The sequence below is a fragment of the Manacus vitellinus genome, unplaced genomic scaffold (assembly GCF_001715985.3).
Source record: "Manacus vitellinus isolate BGI_N305 unplaced genomic scaffold, ASM171598v3 scaffold_12_pilon, whole genome shotgun sequence".
Taxonomy (NCBI): domain Eukaryota; kingdom Metazoa; phylum Chordata; class Aves; order Passeriformes; family Pipridae; genus Manacus; species Manacus vitellinus.
Genome location: NW_021938949.1, coordinates 7,509,467 through 7,522,969, shown reverse-complemented (window position 1 = coordinate 7,522,969; position 13,503 = coordinate 7,509,467). Strand labels below are relative to the sequence as shown.

The 13,503-nt window shown below is 58.6% G+C and overlaps 1 protein-coding gene across 1 annotated transcript; it reads left to right on the top strand.

Annotated features, from left to right (window-relative positions):
* Positions 1 to 524: 524 nt before the first annotated feature.
* Positions 525 to 12,106, top strand: LFNG (LFNG O-fucosylpeptide 3-beta-N-acetylglucosaminyltransferase). Its single transcript, XM_018067294.3, has 8 exons — positions 525 to 931; positions 8,069 to 8,117; positions 8,980 to 9,079; positions 9,226 to 9,379; positions 9,468 to 9,553; positions 9,839 to 10,004; positions 10,231 to 10,316; positions 10,405 to 12,106. The coding sequence occupies exons 1-8, from the start codon at positions 929 to 931 to the stop codon at positions 10,469 to 10,471; spliced, it is 711 nt and encodes a 236-aa protein (XP_017922783.2). The 5' UTR covers positions 525 to 928; the 3' UTR covers positions 10,472 to 12,106.
* The last annotated feature ends 1,397 nt before the right edge of the window (positions 12,107 to 13,503 follow it).

Genomic DNA, 13,503 nt, shown 5'->3' with positions numbered 1-13,503 from the left:
GACAAGCAGGATGGGGAACGCGCCCGTTGCTGCCGATGGAGCGGTGAGCGATGCTCCCGGCCTGCTGGGGCTGCAGGGCGACCAAGCGGTCCCTCCAGCCCCGAGCATCAAGGGGAAGGGAGAGGAGTGAGAAGGAGGCGCCGGCACCCTGCCCGCACCCAGCCGTTGCAGCTCCGGGCCGCCGGGGCACGGAGATGCGCAGTCAGGGGCCGGGGGCGGCGGGCCGGCTGGGCCGGGGGCGGCGGGACCGCGGGCAGCAGGCGGCGGGGAGGCCGCGGGGTCGGAGGGGGCGCGGGCGGTCGCGGGCAGGCGCCGGGCGACTGCTCCACGTCCCCGCGTGCTTGGGGCAGGGTCCCCCGGGTCCGTCCCTCCCGCCGGCCGGGCGCGGGGCGGCGGATTTTAAAGGCTCGGCGGCGCGGGCTGGTGAGCCGGCCGTGGAAGAGTGGCCGCTGGGGCGGCGACTCGGTCTGATGGGTAAGAGCGCGGGATGGAGGCGAGCGGCGAAGCGGAGAGAAGTGACTGCTTGAAGAGCTGCGGGAGGACAGCTGCTCCTGTTCCCTCGGTGCGGCTCCATGTTCACCTGCCTCCTGCGTGCTCATGCTGGAGCCCGCCGGGCGAGGCCGGGGCTTGACCCGGGGGGAGCGGCGAGGCGCAGCGGGCGCTGCAGAGCCTGGTGGGCGGCCGCGCCCGTTTGGCCCCCGCCGCGGCGGCACAGGGGCCTCCCCGCGGGCTCCGCAGCTTCGCCGACTACTTCGGGCGGCTGAGCCGAGCGCGGCGGGAGCTGCCCGCGGCCCCACCGAGCCCCCCGAGGCCGCCGGCCGAGGACATCTCCCCCCGCGATGTCTTCATCGCTGTCAAGACCACCAAGAAGTTTCACAAGGCGCGGCTGGAGCTGCTGCTCGACACCTGGATCTCCCGCAATCGCGACATGGTAAGGGATGAGGAGAGGGATGGAGATGGAGACGGGGACGGTCCCCACCGCTGGCCGGGATGGAGTGGCTCGGGCCGATCTGTGTATTTAGCCCACGCGTGTCCGCCGCGGTCCCGGCCCTTCGTTCGGGACCGCGGGTTGCTGTAAAATACCAAATGCCACCTCCCCTTCCCATTTCCCCCGTATCGCTGAGCCAGGCGGTATTTCGAGGCTTGCTGGGCTGTTCTAGAGCCTGATGTGTTTTTGGGAGGGTGAAATGCAGTGTTGAAGGGTGAGTTTGGAACAGGGGAGTGATGGAGAGAGCCCGACTTGGGTTCCTCACACTCAGCAGCCCCCCAAAATTCTGCTCTGGAGTCCTTCTCGCTGAGCACTTGCCATTGCAGAGCCTGCCTGAGTTGTTTTCCACTGGTGAAAATGAGGCACAGTGTAGGGGTGCAGCCCAGCCCATGGGTGCCTCAGTCAGGTTGAGTCCCTGCGATGAGGTTTGGCAGAGCCCTATGAAGTGCCTGTAGTTGGGCTGCCCAAAGGACACCCAGTTTAGCAGGCCAGGCTGGGAGAGTGTTGGGATGTGCCAAGGCTGTTGGTCCCCTTGCAAGGAACTGGGCAGGACTGGAGTGGCTAGAGGCTCTTTTGGGTCTGTGATGGCTCATCCACACCAGGGCAGCTCTAGCTAGTCTGGTTCCTGACCTTACTATGTCCTGCCCAGAGCCTTGGCAGTCCCTTAATCTGTCCTTCAAGTACTGAAGCAAAATTGAAAAGGAAAAAAAAAAAAGCTGTTTCCTTAGGAAATGTGCCTTGCCATCTGCTTTTAAGACACTTTTTCTATCCTTAGACAGCTTCCCAAGAAAGTTATGTCTGGTCCTAACCTTTCCATCCTACTGTCTTCACGTGTTTCCTCCTGGCCTGGAATTGAGTTTCTTCCTTGCAAACTGTTTTCCTTGGAAATCTGGAGTGGCTGAGGGGGGGGAGGCGACAGGGGAAGAATCAACCTTCCTCACCCAAGTCTGCCGGACTCTGTGGGATCTTGGCTCCTGCAGCTTACCCCAAGAATTATCTTTTTTTTCCCCCCTGTGAATCTTGTTCCTTATTCTTCTTTTTTTTTTTTTTTTTTTTTTTTTTTTTTTTTTGCTCAGGTTTCCTTGGCTTGGCAGTGGATGTGCCATCTCTCTTTGGTCCACTTATTTAATGGAAACCTCTTTTATGCTCTGCTGTCACTGTGAGGGGGTAGTGAGTTTTGGTTGGGGGGAAACGCTCTTTGAGCACCTACAGATGATCCTGGGAATGGCTGCTCTTTTTTTTTTTCTCCTCCCTCTTGTGAGCTACGGCTTTCTTCTAGGTTTTCTTTTTTTTTTTTGTGCTCCGTTTGTCCGTTTGGATTCCCAGAGCCCCAAGGCTCGGCTCTCACGCTGTCCCCCTGGGCAAGCTAACAAAGCCCCTTTTCTCCTGGCGCGGAGAAAAGGCTTCGCAGCCTCTTGTGTGGCACTTTCCATGGGAACGAGGGAGCCGGAGCCGGCCGTGTCCAGGTCAGGTTGCCTAGAGATGAGGGCCATGAAGCCAGGGGGGCCGCAGCCCGGCGAGGTGCCCGCCTGACAAGCCAAGCCGCTGAGTGACTGAGTGACGGCTCTTGTACAGCACTTGAGGACAAGGAGCTGCCGAGAGAGAGCTGGAGGCGGCGCAAACTCCTGCGGAGCAAAGCGAGGGCTGGGGGGGACACATGGAGGCAGAGGGGATGAACCCGCCGGCTCTGCTCTTCCCACTATGACCCAGCTGCTGCCTCTGGGAAGCTGAGGCACACTGGGCTTCCCAAAACTTGGCACTGAGTTGAGGATTTCTTTGCCTGCAGAGTGCAGGATTGGCTCCATGGGGCTCCTCTCCCTTGCTTCCCTGTATCTCTTCCTTACCTGGCCCCTGGTTTCTGTCCCAGGAGGGTGGTTTGGTGACAGCAGGGCACTGCCACTGCTCAAATGTCTCTCTTGGTCTGAGTCAGGCCTGTTTCTGCTCATCCTGCCCCTCTGTCGCTCTGGTTTCACTAACGGCTCAGGCACATGCACTGCCTCGACAACACGGGGAAGTTCCTGCCTGAGGGTTGAGAATCCCCCGTGTCTGATACTGTGTCTCTCCTTCCCCTGATCCTCCTCTCACATCAAACCCCAGCCTCCCTCTGGTTGTTCTTTAGCCAGGCAGAAGGGATGCAGACACTGGTAAGAAGGGGTTAAATCCAGCAGGTAGCTCCTGGCTGGACCCTGGCAGATAGAGGGAACAGCTATTGTGTCCTTCCTTGGCTGCTCTTTGTTCTGCCCACAATGGTCCCTGTTTCCTGCCCTCTGTCCCCTCCAAGACACTGCAAAGGGCACCCCCTTCTCCTTCCTGCCTCTCTGCACAGGGAGGGCAGATCCCTATTCCCTTCTAAATCTGCTCCTTGGGTTGCACAATCGAGGCTGGACAAGCTGCTTTTGGGAGGAGAGTTATGGGTTTTCCCCTCCTTGCTTTGGGGAGAGTTCCCAGCTGTCTCAGTATCCTTAGGATGCCGGAGTGGAGGTTGGAGAAGATTTGCACTTGAAATAAAAGAGAAGGGGGGAGGAAAATGGCCATTAAGCAGAAATCCTGGACAGGAGCAAGTCCAAACCCACTGCTTTCCTGCTGAGTCAGCTGATTTGCAGTGGCAGAGTTGCATAAGATGCTTCTCCTGCCTCTGCAGTACCCCAAAGATGGCTGGGTGTCCCCCGGCCCCTGGGGCACCTCAAGGGCAGCCATGCAACTCCTGGAAGGTGCCCAGGTCTCCCCTGTCCCTGGGGCACCCTGGAGGCAGCCGGGCAGCTCGGCACACGCCGTGGAGCCCACGAGGGCTCCAGCCTGGGCCGCCGTCCCGCCAGCGTGGGATCCGCTGGCTGCCTCCCGCTCCTCGGCACGGTAATTGCAGGCTTTGAAAAATTCCTGCTCTCAGGGCAAAGGGAATGGGTTTGCCTTCCAGAGAGCGCACTCCTCTGATGGCGGCTCCCAAATTTCTCTAGCACCTTGGCCAGGGTCCCCACCCTCGGGGTGGCCATGGAGTGTGCCGGCGTGCGTGTCCCACTTGGACTCCCACCAGAGTGGCTGAGACCAGGGGGCTGCTCATCCCAAACCAGCTCCACAGTGCAGCTGGGCTGTGTGCCAGGGCCTGCTGAGCACTGTTGAACTCAGCTCATTTGTGAGGTCCCTCCCTGCTGTCCCCTCGGGCAGCCTGTGTGGCTTTTAGGGGTGTGGGCCCCCTTAATTGCCTCTCCCAAACGATGCCGCTGTCCTTGTCCATAAAAGCCCTGGAGCCGGTGAGTGGCGCGTGGAGCACCAGGCGGGAGGGTGGGGGACCCTCGCCACACAATGAGCTCATTGTTTTTGAGGAGGTTATTAAAAAATTATAGCATTTAAAATTACAGTGGAGGATTCTTCCTCTTGCCGAAAGGAGCTGGGGGAGGAAGGGCCTGCGGCCTTGCAAGCCCCTTCCCCGCCTCTGCAGGTCCCAGCTCTGGGATCCTGTGCCAGCACAGACTACCCCACCAGTCCTGGGGAAAGGCACAGCCACAGAGTGGGGATGCTGCCATCATGGGGACGCTGCCATCACACTGCTGCCAACCCGCTGAAGAGGGGTGGGGATTTTCCCTCCTAACCTCTGCAGGCTGGAGGGAAAAGGAAAGCATTTGCTGTGGGGAACACAAAGCTGGGCAGGGACCTGCTCCGGCAACATCCTCACCTCCTTGGGAGCCCCTTGCCCAGCTGGAGACTGAGCTCTACCTCCAGCTCTTCTTCACTGCCTCCTTTCCCCTGCACCCAAGTGGCGTGTCTGTGAAGGGGAGTGCAGCCCCCTCTGTGTGCTGTGTAGGTGTGTGCTGGAGTGCTCCATCCTTTCCCAGCAAGGGGAAGTGAAATGTGGCGCAGGGTCAGGATTTGTGCACTGTGGAGTCACGAGGTGCCTGCCTGGCTGAGGTTCCCCTTTTCGGCAGTGTGCTGGTGTGGTGGCAGCAGGCACGGGGTGTGTTGAGTGTGTGTCACCCCGGGAAGCCACCGAGAGTGTGTCACCCTGTCACCCCAAGAAGTCACCAAACCACTCAGCCAGGCAGCTCAGAGAGGGGCAGGGTGGCCCTGGGGTGGCCCCAGCTGATGGGACACCTTGTGCAGCACCCAGCCATGAGCAACGCACGAGCTCTGGCGGTGGAGGGGAAATGAGTCACCCTGAAAGGAGAAATGAAGGGGAGGGGAAAAAAAAAAAAAAAGAAGAAAGAAAGGAGCCCTCCCCAAAGGATTGAGGAGGGAGGCGGGGGCTTCTGGTTGGCTGCCTGGTTCCTGGTAGACTGGTGGGGGGGCTGACCCCATTCTGGCCATGGGGACCCCGGGTGCCGCTCAGTCCCGTCCGCAGGGGCCGTACATTGTGCGGGGCTGTGTGGAGTGGTGGCAGCTATTGTTCGGGAGGGATTTGGCATCCTGTGTTTCTTGAAGCTGCAGTTCTGAGAACAATGAGGTTTCCTGCAGGGGCTGAGGGGGGTGCAGCGGGCCCTTCCTCTCCTGCACCCTGCAGGAAAAGTTACTGCGGGGGGGTCCAAGAGGTCCTGGCACCCCTCAGTGCCACGGGTGGGACAGGGGCCAAGTGGGAGAGGGGTGGGTGTAAGGGCTTGGGGTACTTCTGCCTGGGAGGGGAGTGGGGGCTGGCCCTGCTGATGTTGGGTCTGGAGATAGCTGGTTGGTAGGTGACAGCTCAAGGATGTTGGCTGCAGTGTCCCATTGATTTGTACCACTGTAAACTGAATGCTGCTGTCATGTCCAGCATCCCACATTGGAGATGCCAAAGGTGGATTCATGTTTTTTGAGGTTTTTTTTGTTCTCCTCCTTTCCTGGCCTGTCCCTCCCCAGGCTTGGCTGTCACCTGTGCTCCTTGCCCCTGCAGCCCCGGGCAAGGGGCCGTGCAGAAAGGGCGCAGCTCCCCTCCAAGAAATGCAGAAAAAATAATTAAAGAAATAAAGCCTTTAATTTTTTTAGTTTTAATTGAATATCATGGTGGGGCTGGGAGGGTTGTGGGAAACCTGTGAGGCCCCAGTAGGTGCCCACAGGGGGTGACTTGGAGCTGTGTGCCCCTGTCCTGGTTCCCAAATTGCCACCTGGTCCACCCACACCAGGAATATTGCAGGGATGTATGTGGTGAGAGGGCGGGGGAGATGCCTTGGTAGGATGAAGCCTTTTGGTGCAGGCGAGTAATAAACAATTGTCCCTGTGGTCTATTTATAGCGGTTGAGCCGGAGGATTAGTTGTGGGGTTATTTTTGGAGCAGCTGAAGGCAGTTGCTGGACGGTGTTTCTGAGCTAATCAAACAAACATTTTCTGTCTCGCCTGTGCGGAGGCTCCGTGTCCCTTGTCCCCCTCTGGTGAGGTGGAAACCTGGGGTGGGGTGCCGGGGCAAGTGTGATGAGCTTGTCTTGGGCATCCTTGGATGGTCTCCTGCTGCCCTGGTTCAGCTCACACCTGGTTCAGCTACCTGAACCACACCCCAAGCACCTGGGAGACATGGGGACCAGCAGAAAGGTGCTGTACCCTGCATTGGTTGGGGGTGACATCCCCCTCCTCTACACACAGCACTGACCCTCTCCCACCAAGCAGTGATATGTCCACGGAGCCACAACAACCACGGGCATCCTTGGCCCCGCAGCTGATGGGCTGAGGTCCCCATCCCCCAGCTGTCCCCTCCTCATCAACGATTCCCCCTCCCCTTTGCTCAAGGCCTTCCTGACCTCTGTCCCTCCCCAAAAGCCAGGCTGCACGGCAGGCTCTGCATTTGTGAGAACTTGCCTTCCCACCTCCTCCATCCTTTTTTTTTTTTTCCCTTTTTCTTTTCTCCTTTTCAAGCCCCAAAGGTCACTTGTAGCCCCGTCCCCTCCCATTGAGCCTTCTTGCAGATCCGGGCTCTCCCCACCAGCCCCGGCTGGGGACCTGAGCAAACAGGGCCGGGTTAACCAGCGCAGCTGTATGCTAATGACCGCTGCCCGCTTAACTCTCCTCTGCTGAGTAAAGTCAACCCCACTATTGTACCCACCTCCTCCAACAAGCCACAAAACCCCAGCGCGTTCCCGGGGCCGGCTGTGGGGTGGCACCCAATTTCCAGCTCACTTGTAATTCATCATCCCCAGCGCTCGGGCTCCATCGTCCCCCCTCTGCCGCCTCCTGCCTCCCCCCTCAAGCCCTTTTGTCTTTCTTCCTTTGCCCTTTTGTGCACGTCTGGTTTTTAATAGCGCTTGGCAGCTGGTTGTGGTTTCTCTCCTCCAGCTTTGTTTGCTGCCCACTGATTGATGGCTATGCCTTTCCCACCCCCTACTCTCTCTTCTTGCTTCTCGCCCTTCCCCAAATCCCAGGCCAGCAGCAGTCCCCCCAGTCCTCCTTCCCGGGCAGCATATGCCAGGAATTAGCTGTGTAAATAGAGGAGTGCAGCCTGGTGGGTAGCTCAGGAGCCCGGGGAGGAGGCAGGGTGCTGCCTGGAACTTGGGGCCGTGCTGGGATGGGCAGTGAGGGACTGTCCACTCCTTGGGGCTGGCGAGAGGCACCTGCAGGCACCATCTCAGCCACCCTGGGGGGGGAACACGGGGAGCAGAGAGGAGTCGTGGGGGTATTGTGCAAGTGGCCAGGGACAGCCATGTGCTGTTGACACAGGTGGGGACGCAGTTGGCAGCCGGCGCCACAGGCAAACACACCTGCCTGGGCGGCTGCTTTGGCATCCCCGGCCACAGGCGCTGGCCAAAGTCTGAAATCCCTGCTCAGATCGAGCCGCACTCTGCACCTGCTGCCCTGCACACACCCCATCTCACTCGGGACAGCCCCCAGCACCCGAAACCTCCCTGCCAGCTGCTGCCCCATGGGAGAGGCAAGAGGATGGGGATGCTCGGTGCGTGGGCTGGGGTTTGCATCCCAGGGGGGCTTGGCACCCTTCTTAGTCTAAAGCTGAGTGTGTTATGGGGATGCCCGGCTACCAGGTGCTGGTTTGGGTTTTGGTGAGGGGGAAGAAGTCACCGCCAGCATCCTGGAGGGACTGATCCCAGGTGCTGCCCAGGGGCCCTGTGTTGCATCCAAAGCCACGTGGTCTCAGCCCCTTGGTCCTCAGAGGTGCCTTGTCTTCTCTTTCAGACCTTCATCTTCACAGACGGGGAGGATGAGGAGCTGAAGAAGCAAGCACGTGAGTCTGTGGCGCTTGTCCCTTTGTGTGTGTGACATGGCCAGGTCCCCTGAAGAGCCCTGCTTGGCTGGCATGGAGCTTGTCCTGGGAACTCTGGAAAAGCCCTCACCACAGAGATCTGGACTGAGAAGGAGGCAGTTCTTTTCACTGATTATGCTTAAAGCACCCTCTGCCCGGGAGCCCCACCTGGGGGCAGGTTTCCTTCCCAGTCAGCCCAGCCTGTCTCCTGCATGATGCTGCTGAGGAGCACGCTAACAGGGTGGGGTGCCTTTGCACTGCTTTGTCCCTGGGATGAGCTGGGATTGATGGGCAATACAGACAGGGTTTCATGGGAGCATTTCCCTGGCAGTCATTCTCCAGGCTGGGGTCAGCCTGGTCTGTTCTCCCCATGCAAATTACTCCTTTTCAGGCTGGGAAGTGAATGCCTTTGAGCCAGGCAAGCAAAATAGGGCAGGATTTTTGCTGTCATGTCCTGGAGAAGCTGGCTCACAGCCACCCCCTCACAGGCACACCCTCACCAGGGTGGCTGGTGCATGGCTCTGGGATGGGCAAGGCGATGTAGGATGGCATCACTCCTAGAACATGGGATAGGGCCGAACTATGGTGCATCAGTTACATCCACTGCATCTGCATCCCTTGATCACCCCTTCCCTTATCTCACGTGGGCACAAAAGATGTTCCCTAAAAATTCATCAATTGCCCAAAACAGTGTGGCATGGAGGTCTTTGAGCATCAGGATCATCCCTGAGTTTCCGTCCCCCTGGCACACCTGGGACATGTGTGGTGAAGTCTCACCATCTGAGCACGTGGGGGGGTATGGGATGCTGCGATGCCGGGCTTTGACCCCCGTCTCTTCACGCAGGAAACGTCATCAACACCAACTGCTCGGCTGCCCACAGCCGCCAGGCCCTGTCCTGCAAGATGGCTGTGGAGTACGACAAGTTCATTGAGTCGGGCAGAAAGTAAGTGGTGTCCAGGGCTGCTGTGGAGGATGGGGGCTGAGGGGAAGGGATGGTGCAAGCAGAGACCATTTGTATTTTTGGGGCCTTATTTCAGTGTGGGGTCTGTGGAGCTACCCCGGGCCAGTGTGACACTGCTGTCCCTGCAGGTGGTTCTGCCATGTGGACGATGACAACTATGTGAACGTGCGGATGCTGGTCAAGTTGCTCTCCAGCTACCCCCACACACAGGACATCTACATCGGGAAGCCCAGCCTGGACCGGCCCATCCAGGCTACAGAGAGGATCAGCGAGAACAAGATGGTGAGGGTGGGGAGAGAAGTTGGATCTGGCTTAATTTGGGCTGGGTGGAGAAGGAGGTCTCACTGCTGTTGTCTCCCATCTCTTGCAGCACCCTGTGCATTTCTGGTTTGCCACAGGTGGAGCAGGGTTCTGTATCAGCCGGGGGCTGGCGCTGAAGATGAGCCCTTGGGCCAGGTAAGAGCTTTGGCGTTGCCCTCCCATGGGGACTCATCATGGGCCCAAGCAGGGCACAGAGAAGCGATATCTTTTGAGTTGGACGTTGAACCATGTCCCCTCACCTTACTCTTTGCCTTGCTGAGGTTGTCTGCCGGGGGCTTGGAAACAAGCTGGGAAGGGCCTCAGTTCCCCCAAATTGACTTTTAATCAGAGCCGGGCACCCACTGGCCAAGCCCAGACCCTGCAGGATGCCCACATCCCCTGGGATTTGCTCCTCTGCAGCCCCTCTCTGTCTCCCCGCAGCGGGGGTCACTTCATGAGCACCGCGGAGAAGATCCGCCTGCCCGACGACTGCACCATCGGCTACATCATCGAGTCCGTGCTGGGCGTGAAGCTCATCCGGAGCAACCTTTTCCACTCACACCTGGAGAACCTCCACCAGGTGCCCAAGTCGGAGATCCACAAACAGGTACCCCAAGTTGTCACCTAAAAATTGGGCATCGTGGCTAAGATATTGATTGACATGCGACCAAAACATCAGCAGAGGGGAAAAGCCCCATCGGCCCATCCCTGTGGGGTGATGCAGAGTGTGACTGGAGGCTTTGGGAAGCGGGGTGAATCTTGCAGCCCTCCATGCCCCTGCTTGATCCTTATGGCCACGTCGGCCACTTGACCCCCCTGTGCTTGCCTCCCAGGTGACACTAAGCTATGGCATGTTTGAAAACAAGCGCAACTCCATCCACATGAAGGGAGCCTTCTCTGTCGAGGAGGACCCATCCAGGTGAGAACGGGGGACCCCATCCCCACCAGGCTGGGGTGCTGCGGGGCTGCCACTGTCCCGTGCTCAGCATTGCTCCTCTCCTCTGCAGGTTTCGCTCCGTGCACTGCCTGCTGTACCCCGACACGCCGTGGTGCCCCACCAACATGGTTTACTAGGAGGCGCGTGTCCCCTCCAACCTCGTCCCGAATTTCCCCGGTATCCGACGGGCGTGCGGGACCTGCGTGCGGGTGTGTCAGTCTGGCCTCGCCGCCAGGCGGACGGACGGACGGACGGACGTCGTTGCTGTGGTATTGCACAGTGTGTGTGTACTGAAGGCTGCTGTGCGGCCCCTTGTCCCCTGCCCTGCCTGCCCGGCTGCCCGTGCCCGCCGCCTGATCCGGCCGGGATGGTGGACAGGGACGGGTCCTGAGCACTTAAACTGTTGGGCACCCGCGGCTGGCGGGCCCCACGCCATGCGTGGGGAGCGACCACAGCGCGGGGCCTTGCCCGCCCCGGGCTTGCTTCTCCTTAATTTTTTTTTTTTCCTTTCAAACGTCAAGTTTTTTGGTGTGTTCTTCCCCTCTTTTCATCTACCCTCCACCCCACTCCCATAACCCCTCATCCACCCCATCCTCTCTTCCAGTCCCAAAATCTCAGCAGCAAAGCTCTGGCTCCCAATTCGGATGAGGGATCCCTGTGAGTTTTGCTCCCTGGCTTGGCAGGCAGGCAGAGGCAGGCAGGGGAATCCTCTGGCCATGGCAGTGGCTGCTCCAGGGTGCTGCAAAGCTGCTGGGTGCTCGATGGTCGCACTGGAGGGAGATGGGGTGGGCTGGGAGCTGGCGTTGGCATTAGCTCTGTTTCCTGGAGCTTCCCCTGTACGGCTGAACTGTTGCCGGCAGCACTGATCTGTGCACTATTTATAGACTCATGTAAAGACTTTCTATAAATACAGGGGTGGGAGGAGGGCTTTTCTGGAGCTGCCAGAGTGGCGTGGGCATCGTGTTTGTGCAGGGTCTCCCTCCAGTGCCGTCTCCCCGCCTGCTCACAGGCAGCCCTGCACCTCTGCAGAGGAGCCCCTCAAAGTCCAGCCAGGGGCTCTGTGGGTGTCCCCTGCCCCACTGTGGGGCCAGAGCATCCTCCAGCACTGACCTGGCTGTGGGTGTTGCTAGGGTGGCCGGGTGGCCGGAGCACCCAGGAGGCATCTGGCCAGCCAAGCTCCTGCCATGGGCAGGCAGTGTTTCCCAGCCTGGCCGTTATGCTGTCCCTGATGGAAAGGGATTTATCCAGGGAGGGAGAGGGACCCCACATCTTCTGAGAGCTGCCTTGCCTGCCACCACTAGCCCTCTGTCTCTGGGCTGAGCCAGAGCTGAACATTTCCAACCTGAAGCTGAGTGAAAATAGCCCATAATGGGTGTGTTGTAAATATGTTATTGTGCCAGTATTTTTTTTACTGTGCCTTTTTTTTTAAGGAAAAAAAAAACACATTGAGAAATATGTAGATTTAAAATGCTTTTTATACATTTTCTGTGGATCAGAAAAAGAAAAATCCCCAACCTTTGATAATCTGTTTAAGAAAGAAAGAAAGAAAAAAAAAATTTTGCGATGTCTTGTAACTATCACTTACCTTAATTTATATGTTCCAGTATCTGGAATGTCACTCTGTGCTTTTTGTAACTAGGATGTGTTTAAAGCAATAGCTGTGGGAAGGGGAACCAGCATGGACAGTGTGTTCTCAGGGACCTGAACCCGATTGCTGCCACGGGGTTCCCGTGGGAGCGGTCACCAATAAAGTGGCTTTTTTGCTGACCACAGTCACCTGGTCCTGGGCTCTGGCGTCTCTTTATGGATGAGCTGCTCTGAACACCCCTTGATCCCCCGCGGATGTTGTCACCTCTGCCCAAGCTCTCAGGGAGGCACCGAGGAGGGATTGTGCCTATCATCCCTCTTTTCCCACGGGTACAGGGATCTGCTGGCCATTTGCATCGCAGGGTGTGAGGGTCCTCTCCTCCTTCCCCTTCCCAAAAGGCTTGGATAGGGCTTGTCACCTCAGGGCTGGTTTTTCCCAGGCTCAGGGGTGGGAGCGGAGGCGGCGGGGATGAGGTGAGAGCCGGTTGTTAGCAGGGTGTTGTTAACAGCCGGCCGGCAGGCGTGTGCGTGGGAAGGTTGGGGGCTGCAGGGGGGGCAAAGACCCCCTTCTCTCCCAGCCCTCCCTTCATCCTCCTCACCACAGTTTCAGCCGACACTGAATATCCACCTGCCAGTAACAAGCCTCAGCTTTCCTGCGCTGTAGCAATATCACAAGATCTTTCCCCCACCCCAAACCAGTCTTGTTTGTGCCACTGGTACCAGCTTCCACCTGTGCCATCCCCTCCTCCCCACCTTCCCCCACCTGCCTACATCCCCAGCACCTTTTTTTTTTCCTTTTCGAGGCACACTTACTTACTTCACAGTTTCGCTTGAATCTCTGGGTTATCAGGGGTTGACGCTGCTAAAAATACAGCCTGGCAGGAAGTCGGAGTGTGCTGAAGCAGCCACTGCTCCTCCCAACACCCTCTCACCCTTCAGACAGCCACAAAAATCAAAAGTCCCCCAAACTCTGCAGCCCTTGGGCTGTCGTGGGCGAGGTGGGGCTGTGGCTGCTGCCCCAGAGAACGAAGTATTGCCCTGACCTGCCCCCCCAAAAAGCTCCCCAGAGAAAGGGAGGGGTGGAGAGCAGCTCTGCCTTCCCCCGGCTGACTGGGGCCGGGGATGGTGTGGTGGATGCAGGATTTGGTGCCCCTCAGCCCTGCCCTGGTGCAGGGTCATTGAAGGGACCTGTGTCAGGAGTAGGAAGCTGTGACGCTGTGGCACCGTCCCCTCGCCCGCGTGTTTTCCTATTGCTCATCAGCTGCGGTTTCAGCAGTGCCGGCTCTTCCCGGCAGCCCCGTCACCGACTCTCTGAGCCTGACCTTCCCTTGGCCCCCGGGGGTGGGATGGAGAGTTGCACCCTGGACAGGGCATCACCCATCGCGCCCCACGCAGGGCTGGGTGCAGGGCAGCTGTTGACTGCAGAACAGCCCAAATCTTGTGTTAAGTGCCCACCAAGGCACCGGGGAGCCAGGGGATGTGGCATGGGGCTGGTATGGTGCTGCAAGGAACAGGAGCCCCTGACAGGGGGAAAGGCTGGCAGGGTGCTGGGCATGGTGCAACACCTGCAGGGGGCTTAAAA

What these genes read in the sequence shown, in the direction of transcription:
- LFNG (XM_018067294.3), top strand. An exon ending in GGAGCTGAAGAAGCAAGCAC is followed by an intron (nt 8,118 to 8,979) that starts GTGAGTCTGTGG and finishes CTCTTCACGCAG; the next exon opens with GAAACGTCATCAACACCAAC. An exon ending in TTCATTGAGTCGGGCAGAAA is followed by an intron (nt 9,080 to 9,225) that starts GTAAGTGGTGTC and finishes CTGTCCCTGCAG; the next exon opens with GTGGTTCTGCCATGTGGACG.